The 20,538-nt window shown below is 37.9% G+C and overlaps 1 protein-coding gene and 1 non-coding gene across 2 annotated transcripts; one reads left to right on the forward strand and one right to left on the reverse strand.

Annotated features, from left to right (window-relative positions):
* Positions 1-1,595: 1,595 nt before the first annotated feature.
* Positions 1,596-1,694, forward strand: LOC122280246. Its single transcript, XR_006229831.1, has one exon. It is a non-coding gene; the product is annotated as a small nucleolar RNA snoR98 (small nucleolar RNA).
* Positions 1,695-12,533: 10,839 nt separating this feature from the next.
* Positions 12,534-19,356, reverse strand: LOC122278379. Its single transcript, XM_043088574.1, has 3 exons — positions 15,526-19,356; positions 13,070-13,253; positions 12,534-12,646 (listed from the first exon to the last, which is right to left on the reverse strand). Exons 1-3 carry the CDS (start codon positions 19,354-19,356, stop codon positions 12,534-12,536), a joined length of 4,128 nt encoding a protein of 1,375 aa, XP_042944508.1.
* Positions 19,357-20,538: the final 1,182 nt, after the last annotated feature.

Genomic DNA, 20,538 nt, shown 5'->3' on the forward strand with positions numbered 1-20,538 from the left:
CTTACTCTTTATATTTATTTTTATTTCATATTTTGTTTATATTTTATATTATATATTTGATTTATAATTATTATTTTTTTAATACAACTCAATTAATTCCTCCTCTTGTGTTAGTCATCTGGGCAACAAAGATCAATATCTAAAATCACATTCGACCTCATACTTAATCTTAATTTAAAAAAAAAAAAAAAGTAGTAATAGTCAATTTAACAATTATAATCTATTAAAAAAGTCTCAACTACTACTTCTCTCATCATTTAAATAACATGGAATCCCATTCCCCTATATTTATCATAAGAACAATATTTTATAAGAAAGATATATATATATATATATGTAATATTTTATATATGACGTGGAAATTAAAAGAATTAAAATCACGGCTTGCACTCCGTCCCAGCCAAAGATATATATCACCGCTCGAATAATTAACCTGAATCAAAGAAGGAAAAATGTACTAATTACGTACGTACAACTGTACAAGGATGGGCCGCAGTTTTTCTTAACATTTCATGCCGACACCAGCGTTCTGTATATATGTATGATCAATGTTCTTGTATCTCTCAATACTAGGAATTAAGGGCACCTGTGCCCAATGAAACCGCGGCATAGGCGCGCACCTGGATGCAAGGTTTCGTCCCATGCGCGCATCAATCCCTCGCAGTCGCAGCAAGCTAGTGAAAAATCATACAACTAACACTACAAGAAATTTAGTTTTTTACCATGAAATTTTTTTTCCAAACTCTACATTTGTGGCAAATACTTAGCTTATTACACGAAAACTCTCCGTGGGAAAAAAAAATGCCAGTTTTCACAAGATTACGTTCGACGAGCAAGAACTTATGGTAAAAGTGACTTGTTGTGGTGAAGAAACGACTTTTTGCGGAGACTTCATGTCGCCACAAATAGTTTTAAATACTAAAACCCATTTTTTTCCCCTCATTTCTTTCTCCCCCAACCCGACACTCGCTTTGCATTACGCCGAACCCCCCAGCCAAAACTTCACAGCTTACCTCCCAACCAGGCCACGCCGCCGATGTCGACAGCTCCACCTCCACCGCCGCATCACATAGGTGACCCTCCCATTCCGATCATCCCTCTCTCTATTGTGCTCTGTTTTCTCTCCACCGAAGCTCACTCCCCTAGTTGGACCTCTCCCTTCTCCCTCGGTTTCTCTCCTCACGGCACAACGCCACCAGCGGTGCCATATGCTGCCGGTAAGCTTCTCTCCCTCCGACGGCCTTCTTCCAGCCCTTTTTTTTTCTTAATTAAAGGAGATGAAATTTGTGGTATTTTTTCTTGAGTAATTAAAGTCGATTATTTTCTATGTTATGATTGCTATTATATGTGTGTATAGATGAATATAGAAATTGTGTTGAGTGCTGATTGTAAGAAAGAATAGATGTGCGTATGATTGTTGATGATGAATGCAATGAATTAACAAAATGCACAGCAAGTGTTTGTAAAAATGAAGCAGAGACTTAACTTCATATGGAGTAGGTAAAGACAAAGTAGTGATGTCCCCTACAATGGGAGATGAGATAAATTTTCAGTTCAATGGATAGAAATAGAAGATCTTGTGCATATTGTGGTGGGTTTGATTCAATAAGTATATTCTCCATACATCAAAGCAGAAATCTACTACTTGTACTCCTGTCTATTTGGCTTGCAAGTTTGGCTCTTTTGTGACATTTTTGACGATTTGGTACTTATAAAAAAAAAAAAAGTATATGCATGTATTTATTTGTTGTAAACTTTATACCATGAAAAAATGTTAGACTTCATTTAATTATCTTGTGTGTAGTAAATGGGAAATCGGGCCAACTTGGACTCACTTTAGCTATTGAAAATCTTGGCGCATCTCAAGTAAAATAGACAACCATGTACACACTTTATTTTGCATTCTTCAAAAGAAGTCTATCTTTCATCCCATAAAAAAGAAGAATTTTATACACTTCATTTTCATCGTACTTTCATCTCACTAGTGAGATAATAAATATATCACACCTTATATAGTGAGAAGATTAGTAGATCTCATATGGCTATCCCACTGGATGATTTTTTAATCCACAATTGAGAGTGACGTTCAAGAATCAAGCTGAAAGTTAAGAAATTTAGAACAATCTTTTTCTTGGACTTTGTCAAGATGTTGAGAGGAAAAGAGTATCTTTTATAATATAAAGAAAATCGTAAGATTATTATTTTTTACAATATTTTCTTTGGACTTTGTCAAGTCCGATCCAGAGGTTGAGATGAAAAGTACTGTAAGTATAAACGTTTTGTCCTTTTTCAAATGGAAAGTTTGTATTTAGCTTGTGAGTTAAGTATTTGATAACATGAACTACAAGAAGTTGGAGCGTCGGTTTGAATTTTCGGAAGCAAGAGATCCACAACCTCATGTGATAGCTTTGAAGATATTGCAATTGGGCTTACTCCTAGCCCAAGTCCAAGCTCATTGGGCGTATTGCCATATCATGTACCAAAGTCACTTAGAAGCCTAAAGCCCAATCTAAAGTGTGATGTGTACTCTTTTGGGGTTATGTTTCTTGAGCTACTTATTGGGAAGGTTATAGTTTTAGATGACATGGGCCAAGGGACTGGGCTTATAGTTGAGTATAAGAGTCGGGCTTTGCAGATGGCTGACGCGGCGATTCAAGCTGATTTGGAAGAAAAACTAGAAGTTTTGTTAGCTTGCTTCAAGTTAGGATATAATTGTATATCTCTAATCCTGCACAAGAGACCCTCAATGAACTTAATATGATACAACATATTGACTTTATAATTTATTTATAAATTTATTTTTATAAAATCCTTTTACTTGGGAGGCCCCGAAGTATTAGAAGTCATACATTCTCAAAGCAACAAACTTGGTATATTCAACATCACTCTGAGTAAGTTTCTGAAGTTGATGATTATTTAATATATATATATATATATATGACCGTATATGCTTTCTCTTTCAGGTTCTTTTATGTATTTTGGACACCTAGTATCTTTCGTCGTTGCAATTGTAGCACTTACGATCTACAAAGTTTTACTTCATATTTCATTGGAAGTAGTCTATGGAGTTGCATCTTGTACATGCAGAAATGCAACGACATATACCTAAATACCTATATCTGTATATTCCGCATAATCAACACAAAGATTATATATTATGACTATCATTGAGTGAAAGCAATCTAACTTATTTATAGAGAAGGAAATATTGCAGATCAAGAAAAGAGCATTTCCCCAAAGTTTCAAGATGATTTAAAAGCATTCAAAGACAGCACACCGGTCGGCCGACCCCATAATTGGAGAGGTATATATTGTGTCTAGAGTTTTTAATTTTTTGATTAATGTGTAAACTTGAGAGATTTAATATGTATTATTCATCTGATTATGCAGATTCAAGAAACTGGATTGATTTTTGGAAAGAAGTTTGCAAACAGCAAGACGCCTAATGATCCATTCCCTCCTAATGGGGCAAGTTCCATCTTAATTTTGTTTCTTCAAGGTTACTGTATGAATATATTTATTTATTGGGGAAAAATTGGTTGTTAGATTACCTATAATTTCTTTCTTAAACTATATCAGAACATCTTGTAGACCTAGGTTTTTTCTTCTTAATCTTTTCTATATCTGAATCTTATATTCCTTGCTCCATGTGCTCTATACATATTTGCAGTTATAGACATGTATAACTTGTTTTCCATATGAAAAGCATATTGAAATTTGTGCCTAAGAAATAGTTTGTTGCTCATAATGGCAAAAAAACTTCTTACTTCATGTAAAGCAACATCAATTCTCCTAGTGACTTATGAGACAGATGGTATTAAATAAAAAATCTATGTTATAACTTGTGAAAATCTATATTTAGTTTTATTTCTCTGCATCTTTTCCTAATCTGGTTCTTCAAATTTAGCTAACTAAGTAAGCAACTAGAAAGATCTTGTCCATGGCATGTGGTGTAGGTAGTACCCATAACAAGCAGAGAGAGTTGCTAGGTACTGTTATATGGGCAGCAAGCATGTTGATATGGCTTACAATACAAGATTTTAAGTTACATATATGGGAGTGTGAAGTGGAATGATGTGAAGTGGTACTAAATATTGAAGTGATATGTTCGAACTTGGGATTATTGTTGGTGTGTATGAAGCTTGAAAGAACATTTGTAGATTGATATTAACAGCTGGACAGACTTTGTTGAAAGTGGTTTTATTGCATTTCATTGTTGTGTTGGTTGTTGTGTATTGAATTTTAATGGATGGTGGTTTATTGCTTTTCATGGATGCATTGGTTTGTATATAATTTTTTAGCTTATATTGGACAATTATTTATGATCATTTTTGGCCCAGTCCCATCTGTTTTTGCTTTTACAATTTTTTTTTTCTAAATTCTTTTAGTATTTTCCACGAAGACAACTCGCGGCAAATACCTTCTTTTTTGCTAGTAAAAGTTTTTCTCTACAAATGTTTCTCAATTTGATTTTTTCTACCTCATGAGTCGCCAATTTCCCGCGTGTGATAATCCGTTTTTCGTATGTTTTTATTGAATAAGTATTTTAATTTTATTAAAATATTAGTTTTTTTTATTTAAAATTATCGTATTTTAATTGAGTTTATTTAGTTGTGAAATTTATTTTGTATAATTTTCTAAATATTAATTTTTATTTTGAGTTTAAATTGTTGTTTAATTTATTTTAGTTTGTTTTTGGATTTAAATTATGTTGTTAGTATTTACTAGTTATGTATTATATTTTAACTAGATGTCGTGTTTAAATTATTTTATTCGATTTATAGCTTTTAAAGTTATTTTCGTCGGATCAGTTTCTGGACTCCAGAGGTGAGGACTGAATCTCATTTCTTTCCTCCATCTTTTTTTTTTCTTTTTTTCTTTTTCTCCTTACTCTTTCTTTTCTCTTTTTCTTTCTTTTTTCTTCTCTTTTTCCTTCGGCTTTCTCCCTCCCGTGCGGACGAAGCTTCTCCTTTCCCATTTTTGCCGTTTTCCTTCAGCCTGCCGCCTCCGTGTACAACACCACCCACCCAGATTTCTTCCCCTCCAACCGGTGGTCATCCCCATCAAATTTCACCTCCATCCGAGCCACCGTTAGCCACTACGAGCTTCTCCAAGCTGCGGCGTCTTTTCCCTCCAGCGCCGCCATCGTTCCACTTTCAGCTACCATCTCTTCACAACTTCATCACCGACCTCTTACCGTCCTAAACCACTCATTTTCGGCTTCGATCCATCGCCAGAGCAGCCCCCATGATCATACTTTCCGTTTTGGGCTTGTTGGCCTTTCACCACCGTTTTCGCCGCTACCCACGACCAACTTTCACTTCCACTAGATTCATAAATACCTCTAAGTCATTCCCTATTAATCTCAAGTCTTGGTTCGTCCCCATTCAAAAGTAGGTATTTTACAACCCACGCCCACAGTGTTTTTACACTTTTACGTTGCTTTTCTTCACTCTTTTTCAACTCGTTGATCCTTCAGAAATTGTTATATAGCGATGTAAGTATTTTTCATACTTCATTTTAGATTTAAATATATATATATATATTTTTTAACAATAAATTGTGATTGGTTGGTTGCCCGATTGAGTCCGAGGAGTCGTGGGTCAGATAGATTTGAGGATGGAGTTAATTATTGGTTGATATTGAGATTTATTGGATATTTTGTGTCTTGATATTTGCATTACATAGTACATGCATGTTTATGTTTAAAAAAGAAAAACTGGGTTTTCGTGTAATTGCATGCATGTACATGTGTTGGAACTTAAAAACTGGGCTTTCAAGTGAGAAATGATTTTTGATATATGTGAACGAATGGATTGACTGATTTGAGTTAGAGGCACATGTAGGGATAGTGGTGAACAGGAATGATGGTAGAGTCTCACCTGCGATTCCCGCTTACGGTGCATGTGGCGTATGGATGGTGGTAAGCAGGGATGGTGGTAGAGTCCCGCCTGTGATTCGCACCTACAGTGCACGCATAGAGATGGTGGTGAGCAGGGATGGTGGTAGAGTCCCGCTTGCGATTCCCGCCTATAGTGCTCTTGCTTGGTTAATAGGCCATTTTCTGGAAAAATGGCAAGATTGATTTTTGGGCCATTATCTGGGATGATAGTGAAGATATGTTTAAAGAAAATGTTTTGGGCCAAAATGAAATTTTTGGCGTGCATGGAAAAATGTGAATTTTTGGGACATATGCATATGGCATCACGTTCATACATATTGTTGTGGCATGGATATATTTTTATCTTGAGGTTTGTTTGGTTTGTTACTTACCTGTGACACTATTTTTGGTACTTTAGATTTTGATGCAGAGTTTGAGGAAGATGAGGCTAAGCCTGAGGAGGCGGCTTTGCCAGAGTTTTGACTTGGAGTTGTTTTACATTTGAAAATTATTTTACTTGCTTTTATGTTATATAAATTTGGATTTGAAACGATGTTAAACTTGTAATATTTTTTTTGGTACGCTTATGTTTTAAGCAAATTTTTTTTTAAAATAAAATTCTAGTACTTAGTTGAAAAACTTTATTACTTGCTGTGTTAATTTTATTGTACACTTATTGCTTATATATACACTTGGCGCTAGGCGCTGGGATGTGCGACCCATGTTATCATCATTCCGACGTGTCGATTTTCACGTGTCTATACGTGGGAGTTGGGGGCGCCTGTTAGGGACCCCGGTCAAGTCCCTAGACAATAAGTCCTCCACGCCAATAGTGGTCTTGTGATGACCGGATCCTTGTTCCTCTCTTGCTTGGTTCTTAAACAATGGTGGTCAAGATGACCGCTTGGGTATGGTGTGGTTAAGTGTTTGCTCAAAGATGGGTGTATGGAGTGATGAAAATGGGCAAACACTTTAGTGGTTGGCACTAAGTGCTTGGATGGATCAAATGAGGCAAACGAATAATCACACTAAGAACAACAATGAACACTCAAGAACAATATGAAGAACTTTGAAGAACAACTAAGAACACTCAAGAACAATATGAAGAACACGACGAACACTCAAGAACAGTATGAAGAACACTGAAGAACAATATGAAGAACTCTGAAGGAAACGAAGAACGCTCAAGAACAATGCACACAAAATAACAATATCAATAGAAAGTAGATGGAAGAAACAAGATTGAATGACAAAAACAATATGATTGATAGATTGAATCACACTTATTCACGAATTGCAAAGTGTGATTCTCTCCTTAGGGATTCACGAATTGCACCCCAAAGAGCCCAAGTGCTAAGCACCGAAATAGATGATCTCCAAACCAAAGCTCTCCTAAGCCAATTGTCCAAAGATATCAAATGGAGGAGCTAAGGGTCCTATATATAGGAGTTACAACTTGGAAACCCCCAAAAGGCCCCTTGGAAATAAATACAATAAAAATAACATAAATGAAAGGAAATAACATAGTGGCGGCCCAAGTTGGCCCAGGCATGCATGAGCCCATGGTGGGCTAGGATGGTGCATGGTGGTCTTCGGTCTGGTCCATGGCTAGGTGGCACAACATGGCTTGCGGATGAGCATGGCATGGTGCCATGTAAGGCCTGCTGGTGGTGAGCCATGTGTGCGTGCGGCATGGCCTAGGCTGGTGGCCTAGGCGCTGAGTCTGCAAGGCATGGCTGAAGCCATGCGCCGGATGGCATGTCTGTTGCTGGTGGCCTAGACCCTGAGTCTGCAAGGCATGGCTGGGGCCATGCGTGAGATGGCATGCCTGGTGGGCATGCCATTGACCTGCTTTGCAAGGCACGGGCAGGAGCCGTGCGCTGGATGGCATGCCTGGTGGGCATGCCACTGACCTGCTCTGCAAGGCGCGGGCTAGAGCCGTGCGCTGGATGGCATGCCTGGTGGGCATGCCACTAGCCCTGCTGAAGTGTGGCCGGGTGGGCTGGAAGTGCCGCGCGAGGCCTTGCGATGCATGGGTGCGTGCAAGGGCCACGCGGCCCACCATGGTGTGCATGGGCGTGCGGCGCCAGGTTGTGCACGTAAGCAAGCTCTTACTAGCCCCTCTACCCCGCATGCTGGGAGACCTGTGTGTGCCACCGCGGGGGCCAAGGCGCGCATGCATGCTAGGCGCCCCGTGTGTGTCGCCCCACGAGTCAAGGCATGCTTGTGGGCTAGCCAAGGTGCTCTCCTTGCCTCCCAAGGGCAGTGTCAAGGCTTGTCCCAAGGTGACTTTTATAGGGGTCATAATAGCGCCACACTGCACGTCAAGAAATTGAATCGATCCAGCTTTACAACGTCTTCAATTTGCATTAAATAATAATAATAACAATTTTTACACGGATAACATGAGTCGTTATCATATATTTTTTTAATACTTTTAAATATTTTAAAAAAATTTACAATATTATTTTTTTTAAAAAAATAATTAAATAAATAAATAAGTCCCACTAATAACTCTTGGCAGGAGCCACCAGTGAAAAGAGTAGCATTTTCCAAAATTGAAATCTCAGAGTTTTGTCTTTCATTTGTTGATCATCTCTTCCAACGACTTCTTTTTTCTCTCGATCCCAACTTCATTTTTAACATGGTATCAAATTTTCTACCCTTAAAACCAGTTTCTGAATCTTTGATTTTTTGTGATCAGAGTTATGTCATCACTCTTCACCATAGATTTTATAGTTTTCAGTCAGATCTGTTAATTATGTAATATATTTAATTAAAGCAGTTTTTATATATCAATCACATAATTAAAAAAATAAAAATATTTAAGAAGAAGAATAATATTTTTTAATTTTTATTTCTATCATAAGAAAATAGAGCAAGGATTATCTAAACTTTGGTGCTGCTTGTTTACCTTGATCGGATTCTGCACAAATCACCTTGATCTCCTATTTCATTTAATTAGGACAACAAAATCTTATAAGCTAGGCTGCTTCGTGGATGTTACTAAAAGGGAGTAAGACGTGTAACATGTTACTTGAAGATGGATTTATTTATCTTGTTGGGCTTTCTTCATCAAATTAATTAATCTCTTTCCATTCCCTGTTTTTTTTGCTATTCCATGTAAAGAAACTAGTTCCTATATCATGGCCATTTTAGATAATAAATTATGATTTAACATAGTATATGAGCAGAAGTTGCATGGATTAATACATAGTATACTTAGATCTTTTTCTAAAAGATTGCCTTAATATTTCACTTATCAACAGAAGGTGATGAACGATTATATATATATATATATCATTTTGATCGTACCGTAACGTATAACCAGAACGTTATTATAAGATTTTTATTCCAATTTACTTAATTCAGTAGTACCCCAATTATGCATAGTCAGTACTTGAATCTTTTTACACACACTGTTGGAAGGATGGGCGTCCACGTGGACAGACCCTTCCCCTTCCTATGTGTTACATGCTTGTAATGTATAAACGCATGGCTTTAAAGCCCTGCGTTACCTGCAGTCATACTGCAGAGTAAAGGCTAGCCGTGCAAGGTAGGCAGTTGGTTCTTGGCAGCATTTTAAAATAGTGAAATCTCTCTCTCTCTTATTTTCTCTTAAAATAGTATTTAAGCTGTGAATATATTTAGTGTTATTCTAATCTATACTATGTAGTACACTTTACTACTAAGAGGAGAAGCTTGAGATTTGTTAAACTGGATAAACTTATGGAGCAATTCAATAAATTGGGTTTGAGGTATTTCTGCTGTGTTTTCTAACACTTACACACACAAAGCATGATCAGGACAACAAGATCTGCATTAAAGGATTATGCATAGAGATATCATGCTACTAACATACATGTAATTATCACACCCCTGTGGCATGCATGCATATCATCAATAATATTGAGACTTTGTATATTGCAAATATCTGAGATTTCTCAGGCTAAATTAGAGGTGACACATATATTTTTTTTCTTGTTCTTTTTCCTTTTTTGTTTTTTCTCTTAGATATTATACTATGGACCATCCAGATTCCCCGATATGCATTTTTCGCACTCCATAAATCTATCAATATAACTATCTTCTTATTTAAAAATAAATTTAGACACTCCCAAACATGCGTGAAACTGTTGTTTTTTGGCAGACAATGGTGATTCGTGTTCTGCACCTAAGTATTTCCCATATTCTGGAAATCCTGAGGGCTGCTAGAATTGTCGAAGTAAAATTGCCTTTGGAGAGAGAGTTTGGTATTGCACCAGACAGGATAGACCTGGAGTACAATAAACTATGAGAAAAGATGAGCTGAGTTTGCTGAATTATCAAATTCCTTTCGGAAGGGCACTAATTCTGTTGGAGAAATTCCATGTTTGGGTCAAGATTGGGTCCGACAGTAGGTTTTACATTATCATTAAGGAAAACACTTTAGTCACAAAAAAATTACACAAAAATAAACTTACAAATTGGTGTTGTGCATCGTATTGTAAAATTATTTTTATAATAAAATATATCTAACGGATTCCATGAAATCACATCAGTTTGTGCATGGGTTTATTTTGTGTAATCCTTTTATATTTGTAGCAGTTCTCGTTTATGATTTAACCACTGTGGCCGAGCTGAAATATTTGATCTTTATGAAATCTTTGGCCCTCCAATTTTCTAAAGATGATCTTGATAACGATTGTTTCCTGAGCGATTATGGAATTGACGATGAATCTGAAATATTGCTGTGCCTAGACCTGCCCAGAAAATAAACACAAAATAGATAGAGATAACATTTAAGTGGTTCGGCAATTTGCCTACATCCACTGGAGCGGAAACACTATATTCAAAACAACTCTCCATCTCAAATGGTACCACACACACTTCTGACTTCACTCTCTTCTTCAGGATGATTTAAGTTTCAGACATTCTCTCCTATTTATAGGAGAGGATGAGCTCATCTCCCTCCACATATGCACTAGATCCATTTGAAATGCAATGCTCAATTCACATGGAAGCACATGTGAGGAACATGAACACATGGGCAACACATGGGCAACACATGGGCACATGAACACATGGGCAACATATGGGCAACACATGGGGGGACCTTCAACAAATATATCTTCTTCCAATCAAGGAAGATTTTCAGCACTTCATCTTTATTCTTCATCGTATATACCCACACACGACGAGAATAATCATCTACAAAAGTTACAAACCAATGTTTACCTCCCAAAGATGCATTTTGGGCAGGTCCCTAAACATCGGAGTGTACATAGTCAAGTATTCCCTGTGTATTGTATACAGCGGTTCCAAACTTGATCCGTCTCTGCTTCCCCAATACACAGTGCTCACAGAAAGACAGTTTACCAGTTTTAGCACCTTTGAGTAAGCCTTGCTTCACTAGTGTTTGCAAAACGTTTTCTCCTGCGTGTCCCATACGCATATGTCAAAGACTGGAGGTGTCGGCATCAGTCTCATCTAACTTCTTACAGCATGTGGAAGCTCTTCCATCAACAGTACTTCCTTGCAAGAAGTACAAGTTTTCTCGCCTCAAACCTTTCATAACCACCTGAACTTCCATTAGTACTTTGAGAGTTCTGTCTTCAATGGTGATTCTGAATCTTTTTTAATCCAAAGATCCGAGTGAGATGAGATTCTTCCGCAAGTCCGGAACGTACCGAACTTCTGTCAGAGTCTTGACGCTGCCATCATGCAGCTTTAACTGAATGCTACCCATTCCTTAGGTTTTACAGGCACTGTCATTGCCCATAAGTACTGCTCTACCCTCAATCTTTGTGAAGTCAGTAAACCAGTCTCGATTGGGACACATGTGATAGGTACATCCGGAATCCATAATCCATTCATCAGAATGACAAATAGATGATGAACTTGCCAAGGCAAAATCTGAATCATCATTTAAGTCTACGACATTGGCTGTGGTGGATTGATTCTGCTGTTGTCCCTTCAGTTTGGGACAATCCTTCTTCCAGTGTCCTTTGTTGTGACAAAAGGAACACTCGTCTCTGGCGAGCTTTCTTCCGACTGATGAACCACGTGATGTGGCTGGAGTTTTCGAATGAAAACATTTCTTCTTTTTGGGATACCTTGACTGTGGTCTTCCTCTTGCTGTTAGCGCTTCACTTAATGTATTTAGCTGTACCTGCTTATCTTTTCTACGGTACTCATTGCTAATTAAAGAACTAGATACATCGTCAAAACTAATCTTTTCCTTCCCATACAGTAGAGTAGTAATTAAATGCTAATATGTATCAGACAAGGAATTTAACAAAAGTAAAGCTTTATCTTCATCTTGGATTTCAACATCCAAGTTTAACAAATCAACAAGAATTTGATTATAACTATTCAGATGTTCAGACATAGAATTACCTTCATGAAATTGGAATCTGAAGAGTTTTTTCTTTAAGTGCAAATGACTCTCAATGCTCTTCTTCATGAACTTATCCTCCAATTTCTGTCAAAGTTCCTTTGCATTTGTCTCTCTCATGACAAAATACTTCTGTTCTTTGGTAAGGCATAACCGGATTGTACTACAAGCTTGAGTATTAAGCTTCTTCCAATCCTGTTCAGTTATATCATCTGATTTATTGTCCAACGCAATATCCAACTCTTGTTGGATCAAAACATCTATAACTTCACATTGTCACATGTCAAAGTTGCTAGTTCCATCGAACTTTTCAACTTCAAACTTACCATTTGAAACTGTGGACCTACACCCGGAACTACTGGCATTTCCAGAATTCCTATCTCTTCCACCTTCCATATGAATTTAGAAAAATTTTAACAAAAAAATTTCAAAATTCTAACCATACGGATGAGTCCGGAATAATCCAAATAGTTAGAAAGCACTATTTGATTGTTGAAATCGGACTTCAAATAGCTTAGATCAAGCCCAAAAAGGTTCTAAAAAAACAGACGGTGCAGATCACTGGCACGTGGGATACACGCGCTGAGCAGGGCGTCTGGTCGGCGCGTGGAGTAAACAGGCAACAGCTCCTTTGTGCGCATGGGGGTGCGTGAGGAGAGTGCAGAACACATGCATAAACTCTATAGGGTGCATGGTGGCGTGTTGGCGCGTGTAACTCACGTGTCTTCAACCTCTGATGCGTGTGATGGCGCGTGGGAGCGTGTGTCTCAGTCGTCTTCTTCCTTTGGCCACGACTGAGGCGCGTGAATCACACTCTCCAACTTCTAGAGGCGCGTGCGGGCTCCTCCGGTGTTCGTTTTCGATGCCGTTTGCGGCAACAGATCCGTCTTGACGAGAGGAACGTTGTGGTGTGATCAAAAATTGATTTCGATCAACTGCAATTTTCTGAATAGCACGAACCAAAACTCTGATATCAATTGTTGTGCCTAGAGCTACCTAGAAAATAAACACAAAATAGATAGATCGAAACAACATTTAAGTGGTTCGGCAATTTGTCTACGTCCATTGGAGCGGAAACACTATATTTAAAACAACTCTCTATCTCAAATGACACTACACACACTTCTCACTTCACTCTCTTCTTCAGGATGATTTAAACTTCAGACATCCTCTCCTATTTATAGGAGAGGATGAGCTCCTCTCCCTCCACATATGCGCTGGATCCATCTGAAATGCAATGCTCAATTCACATGAAAGCACATGTGAGGAACATGAACACATGGGCACATGAACACATGGGCAACACATGGGGGACCTTCAACAAATATATCTTCGATCATTGAGCTGCATGCGTTAATATTGCTTGAGCAGTATGTATGGTGATTTTTTCAGCATTCTTTCCTCCTAATTATTAAGTAATGCTAATGTGGCAGCAGCATGTTATTACTGTCATGTTAACTAAAAATTTTAAAAACTCCCAAATCAGAGACGAATGTTTGGTCAGAGAAACTATTGATCACTTATTACTGGGACTGTCTGAGACCTTTTTATTTCACAATCAAAACACAACCCTGCAAAATAAGCAACAACCCACATCAAGAGATCCAAAAAGATTCAAGTTTTTAGCAAAAGTTTGACAACTCCATTCCAAATTTCCCAGATCCTTCGAGGGAATGTGTTTAAAGCAGATTGAAATCTTATTTGAACCAAAGCTTGTACATAGGAATTCAGTTACTCAAAGAGTGAACAACCACAAATATTAGAAAAGACCCCTATTTTCTACAAATCCTAACCGGGGCATATGGTCTCGAAGAGAGTAAAACAGAGCCGCAATTTTTCTAACCATTAAAAAGAAAATGGGTTTCGCAAGAAATGGGAAATACGCTTGTTGAAATGCTTTATTTAGAGAAGAGAAATGACCCAGATGGTAAAAATGCTAAAAACTCATGGGACTTTATATCCAACTCTGCTAAAGGCTGAGCATATATTTCAAGAGCAAGACTTTAGCATTCCACAAAAGTAAATAAAAAAATAAACACTTATAAGATACCTACGTTTGTAAAATTATGCTATTTTTATAAAATGTATATAATGTATCATAAGAAGTTATATCAATTTATATATTTATTTATATAAAATTAACATGAGTTGCACTTCTCATATTTCAATATTCAAAATATATCACTCGCCAAACATGTACGTCTAAAGAAAGTTTTGTTTATACTAATACGAAGGTTCAGTGCTGAATTACCTTAATAATATTATTCCACTAGCCTCGATCGGATGAAACTTCGTCGTGCATGAACAGATAGATCGAGAATCTTCCTTCATTGGAATCTTGGATAAGCAATGTCCAATTTCTATATAATTTATAATTTTATACACCAACCCTTGGGGCCCATGACAACTACTTTTGTCCACTCAAATTTGATTAATATTTATTACATAGATCATGGATTTAATATAGAAATTACCATTTATATTATGATAAAACCAAATTTTTGTATTTAAAAATTATATGTGTAGTCACTTTTATATATTCTTTGTATAGTACTCTATTGAGATGATTGGTTGCGTTACTTTCTTTTTTAGTATAAAATAACTATCCATATCATGATGTGTGTAAATAGTACACAAAAATGATTGTATATAACATTTATTATTAGTATTAGCACATCATTTAAAATCTAACCATTGAGATTGATTAAAAAAAAAATCTAACCAATTTTGATAGTTTTCTACGAGCATTGGAAAAATGATCTATGGTGATTAAATGATATAATTATAGCTCAAAAAAATTAGTGGGTGTTCAAAAAACTAAATTCGTATAATTATTTTCTAAGGAAAATTAAATATTACAATCTTGAATTAGAATCTTTTGTAATATGTATCTTAAGCTATTAAAACTATCAATCAAATATGTATCTATATATATCGAAATTTAAGTCATTTTTATTTTTCATTGAAATATGACCATTAAGATTGTCCCACATTACATATTTTTCGTCAATTAATATAATAATCTTGAGCATGGTCATCAAAATTCTTAATTAATTTTATATGAACATTTTGGACTCACGTTTTCGGTTAGGGGCATAGTGATCGATTGCTCAAGATCAGAGGCGTATCATGTGGAAGGAACTCCAAAAGGTGCATGCTTGCATATTTTTTCACTGCTTGGCCGGCGCGCGCGCGCGCGTTCTTCTTTTTTTTTTTTTTTTTTTTGAAAGAAATCACCATTTCATTAAACCAAGGAAGATGGAGTTACATGATTACAGGGAGGTCCAAAGACCACAACAACCGAATCCTCCTCTAGCCTAAGGGCATCCTTGGCCAGATTGTGTGCCATTTGATTGCCACACCTCCTGACAAAAACCACAGACCATTGGCCTAACCTGGAGAGTACCAAACCAGTGTCATACATGACCATTCCCACCCTATCCCATCTCTCAAGCTGATGATTAATGCCATTCACTATCTGCACAGCGTCCCCTTCCAGGATGACAGGGCTGAACTCCATGTCCCTAGCCAGAGAAGCTGCCTGGAAAGCTCCTAAACCTTCAGCCAATAGAGGGTCAGGAATGCTTGAGATAATGAGCTGCTTTGTAACTAAGATCCTGCCCTCATGGTCTCGGGCCACCAGACCAATGCCAACCTTAGCTTGAGGCACATCCACAGCAGCATCCCAGTTGATCTTAATAGAGCCTGAGGGAGGAGGATACCACCCAGTCATTCGAGTACTAGAAGCTTGAGGAGTACTTTTCCTACTTCCTTGGGCCTCCTTATAAGCTGCAAGTGATAAAGATGCTTGACTCACCACCAGGTTGGGATGCATGAAGGAACCCTCAAAAACCAGTTTATTCCTTCTAAGCCATATGTTCCTGGATATGACTGAAAACAGTTCCATTAGAGGTTGAGTACCCTGCTCTCTGAGGCACTCGAATAGATCCTTAAAACTGTCCACCCTGAAAGAGCTTTTTTGGAAAAATATGTGGCTTTGACTCCATACATCCATGGCAGAAATGCAGTTCCAGAGAGCATGAGTGGTGGTTTCCTCTTCCAAGCAACAGATAGGGCATATAGGAGAGTCCACAATCCTTTTCCTGCAGAGGTTGAGCTTTGTAGGGAGAGCTTCTAAGCATGCACGCCATAAGAAAGATTTGTTAGCATTGGGGATCTGCATCTTCCACAAGTCAGTCCAGTCCCTCTGCCTCGGTAACCCCCTAGAAGATTGTCCCTTGAGCTGTGCATAGAGTTCCTTTTGTAGGTGATAGGCACTCTTAACTGTGAAAGAGCCATCTTTGGATCCCAACCAGATTAGTTTATCCATAAGACCAGATGAGCTTAAGGGAATTCTCTGGATCTCTGCTGCTACCTCAGGGCCAAAAACTTCTGTTATCAAGCCTCTATCCCACTGCTTAGTTTCTTGGTTTATGAGTCTAGCCACTTTCTCATCCTCCAGCAGAATGTTTACAGGTGATTGGATTCTGTAGCTTGTAGGTTGTGGCAGCCACCTATCTTTCCATATTTTGGTGCTTTGACCATCACCAATACGCCATATGGAGCCTTTTTCTATCAGACCCTTTGCAGCACAGAAATTTCTCCATATAAATGAAGGTCTATAACCCACTTTGGCTTGAAAGAAATCAACACTTGGAAAATATTTCAATTTTAGAACCTGTGCAGCAAGGGAATTGGGCTGTTGGATGATTCTCCATCCTTGTTTAGCCAAAAGAGCTAAATTGAAACTCTCAAGGTCCCTAAAACCCAAACCACCTGCGGATTTTGATCTTCCCATTTGACCCCAAGATACCCAGTGCACCCTTTTTTCATTTTGTAGATGGCCCCACCAGTAATGGTGCATAATTTTGTTGATTTCATTCAAAAGGGATTTAGGAAGTTTGAAAACTCCCATGCAATAAGTGGGAAGGGCTTGAATCACAGCCTTGAGAAGTATTTCCTTCCCTGCCTGAGAGAGAAACTTGTTTTTCCAGTTGCTGATTCTTCCTCTGATTCTGTCAGTGATACCCTTAAAAGCAGCATTCTTAGATCTACCAATGAGAGCTGGTAATCCAAGGTACTTCTCATAGCTTGAGGAGGCCCTTGTTCCAGCCAGTTTCAAAATATATTCCCTTGCAGCTGGCTTTGTACTGGAACTGAAGAAAATAGAGGTTTTGGTCTTGTTAAGTTTCTGACCCGAGGCTTCTTCATAAAGGTTCAGCAGAGCCTGGGTAGATGACCACTCTCCTGCATTGGCTCTACAGAAAATCAAGCTATCATCAGCAAAAAAGAGGTGATTGATGCTAAGCTTCCCCCTGGAAATGGGAAAACCATGAATCATCTTGATACTTTCAGCATGGTTCATTAAGCTACTAAGCACCTCAGCCACCAATATGAAAAGATAGGGGGAGAGAGGATCTCCCTGTCTGATTCCTCTAGTTGGGATAAAACTGCATTGAGAGCTACCATTTATAAGGAGAGAATAGGATACTGTAGTTACACACTGCATGACCAAGTTAATCCATCTATTGCTGAAGCCCATCTTACCCATGACCCTTCTCAAGAAGACCCATTCCACTCTATCGTAGGCCTTGCTCATGTCTAGCTTTATGGCCATATATCCTTGCTTCCCTTTGCCTTTGGTTGACATTGCATGAAGAGTTTCAAAGGCCACTATGACGTTGTCCATAATCATTTTGCCAGGGATAAAAGCACTTTGGGACTGTGCAATAATATAAGGGAGAATCAGTTTGAGTCTATTCGAGAGAACTTTGGACACCACCTTATAAACGACATTGCAAAGAGAGATAGGCCTAAAATCCAGGACAGTTTGGGGACATCTGATTTTTGGAATTAGTACTATGAAAGTATCATTAATAGCTGCAATATTACCATTCCCATTTAATATTTCCAGGACAGCATCAGTGAGATCAGCTCCCACAATATCCCAGTGTGATTGGTAGAACAAAGCAGGGTATCCATCTGGTCCTGGTGATCCCATTGGATTCATATGGAATATAGCACACTTTACCTCTTCAGCTGAAAACTGTTTGGTTAAGTTGGCATTCATCTCTCTGTCTACCCGAGGATGGACCTGGTTCAGACATGCCTCAATTCCCCTTGGATTTGATGATGTAAATAGATCTTGGTAGTACTGAGAAAACAAACTAGAAATCTCTCTCAAATCTGTTGTAAAGCTTTCATCAGTCCTCATAAGCTTGAGAATTCCATTGTTCTTCCTCCTCTGGTTGGCACATTTATGGAAGAATTTAGAGTTTCTGTCCCCATCTCTTAACCACAGTTGTTTTGCTCTCTGTTGCCATCTTAGGTTCTCTTCCTCAAGAGATTTATCAATTTCCTTCTGAAGCGCTTTTATGGCTGCTGTGTTAGAGCCCATATTTGAGTCCTGCATCCTCAAAAGAAGCTTTAGTTGTCCTTGTATGTCCCTCTGTTTTTTCCCAAGGCTCGAGCTCCAATGCTTTAAGGACTCCTTGCAACTTTTTAGTTTCCTCATGAATAAATTCATTTTAGGGCCCTGAGCTGAACCCTGTGCAGACCAAGTAGATTTAACAATGTTGTTGCATGCTTCATGTACATTCCAGCTTGCTTCAAATCTGAAGATCTTCTTCCTTCTTGACTCAAAACTTGAATGCCTCATACCTCTCTTTGTAGCAATAACCAGTAATGGGCTGTGATCAGAAGTTTGGGCAGCAAGAGCACTGATGTTGCAATCACAGAACAGGTCAGACCACATCAAATTACCCATAGCACGATCCAGTCTTTCTTTAGTAAACTGATCACCCTCTCTATTGTTGCACCACGTGAATTTTGAGCCTTCAAACCCAAGGTCACTCAGGCCACACCAGTCCATAGACATTCTGAATGCCTCCATCTGTGAATATGGTCTGCTAGCTGCTCCCATCTTTTCATGGTGATGCAATATCTCATTGAAATCCCCCAAACAAAGCCACGGTTTGTCCTCCCTTGGTTTGATCAATCTCAACAGGCTCCAGCTTTCCCCTCTCCTTGATGTTTCAGGGAAACCATAAAAACCAGTAACCAAAATCTGTTGGGGGCTACCCTCTTCAGTGAGTACCATAGAAATATGATTTTGTGAGAAGTTTACTAAAGAGAAGTCCACATTGCTATTCCACAATGTCGCGCGCGTTCTTCTTAATTGGTTTAAGTTGCCTATTTTGACTATATATCATATATATGCATGCAGTATTTTTGTTCTGTAATACGCGAGCACCAGATCAATATTTTCATGAGAGAGTGATTTCGTAGAAGATCATAAAAATTTAATAGATATATATATATCTAAAAGCTGACAGATTCCAATATAAAACGTTTATATATGTGATGATGAGTATTCCAACTTGGCTAGCTTGCACTCTTGAGTATTTTGTTTATATAATTCTAATGTGAAAAGCACATGGGTTCACACATGGATTAGGTTAAAAAAAAAAAAAGTAGTTGATCTATACTTTTAGGGTGAATGAAGTATTGTTATAGCTACAAAAAGATTGTATATATAAAGTAATTTCATAAATTAGTCCCTTACATTTATTTTACAATAAAAATAATTTTATAATCTGACAAATCATATCAAATTACATGAGTTTGTATAATCATTTTTGTAGTTAGAGTATTTTTTTCGAGAATTTTTTTCTTTAATGATCATTTCATTTTTCTTTAAAAGATTGCATGAGATTTGGACAGCCTACGTACAGTTACGCATACACTACAACAGATTTGCCTTTTCCCGGCGTTGTAAAATCGCCGGCAAATAGACATAAATCCCCGCTATAGTTATATTCCAGCGATTACCTAATCGCCGCTAATTCGCCGGTATTATTCTTCCACTTTACCTATATCACGGCGAATAAAGAAAATCGCCGTGAAAAAATGAATATTTAGCAGCGAGTTTTGTATCGCTGGCATATACTGTGAATAGCGTCAAATTCTATTCCAGCGATTACTAAATCGCTGCAAAATTAATTAGCAGCGCTTCCATAGTCGCTGCCATATACTGTCCATGGTTACAAAACATATGGCAGCGATACATACATCGCTGGCAACTGATTTTGCAGCGCTTTTGTAATCGCTGCCAAACACGTAACCATTTCCAAATTCAAACCAAATGCAAATTGAAACACACAATTATTTCCAAGAAAGAGACAGGGCCTAAGCAACCAATTATTAAAACAATATTAGTAGTAAAACATATTATACTGCAGGTGTTTCGCAGTTGTTAAAAGTTAAGAAGTGTTATGACAGG

Source organism: Carya illinoinensis, chromosome 10, assembly GCF_018687715.1.
Source record: "Carya illinoinensis cultivar Pawnee chromosome 10, C.illinoinensisPawnee_v1, whole genome shotgun sequence".
In the NCBI taxonomy this organism is placed as follows: Eukaryota; Viridiplantae; Streptophyta; class Magnoliopsida; order Fagales; family Juglandaceae; genus Carya; species Carya illinoinensis.

Bases quoted from the DNA above. Each gene is read 5' to 3' on its own strand.
- LOC122278379 (XM_043088574.1), bottom strand. From the start codon at position 19,356: ATGGTACTCACTGAAGAGGGTAGCCCCCAACAGATTTTGGTTACTGGT. The intron at 13,254-15,525 runs GTAACTCCATCT...TTTATTTTCTAG, and splicing joins TTGGACCTCCCTGTAATCAT to GTAGCTCTAGGCACAACAAT. The intron at 12,647-13,069 runs GTGATTCACGCG...TTCATATGGAAG, and splicing joins GCCTCTAGAAGTTGGAGAGT to GTGGAAGAGATAGGAATTCT.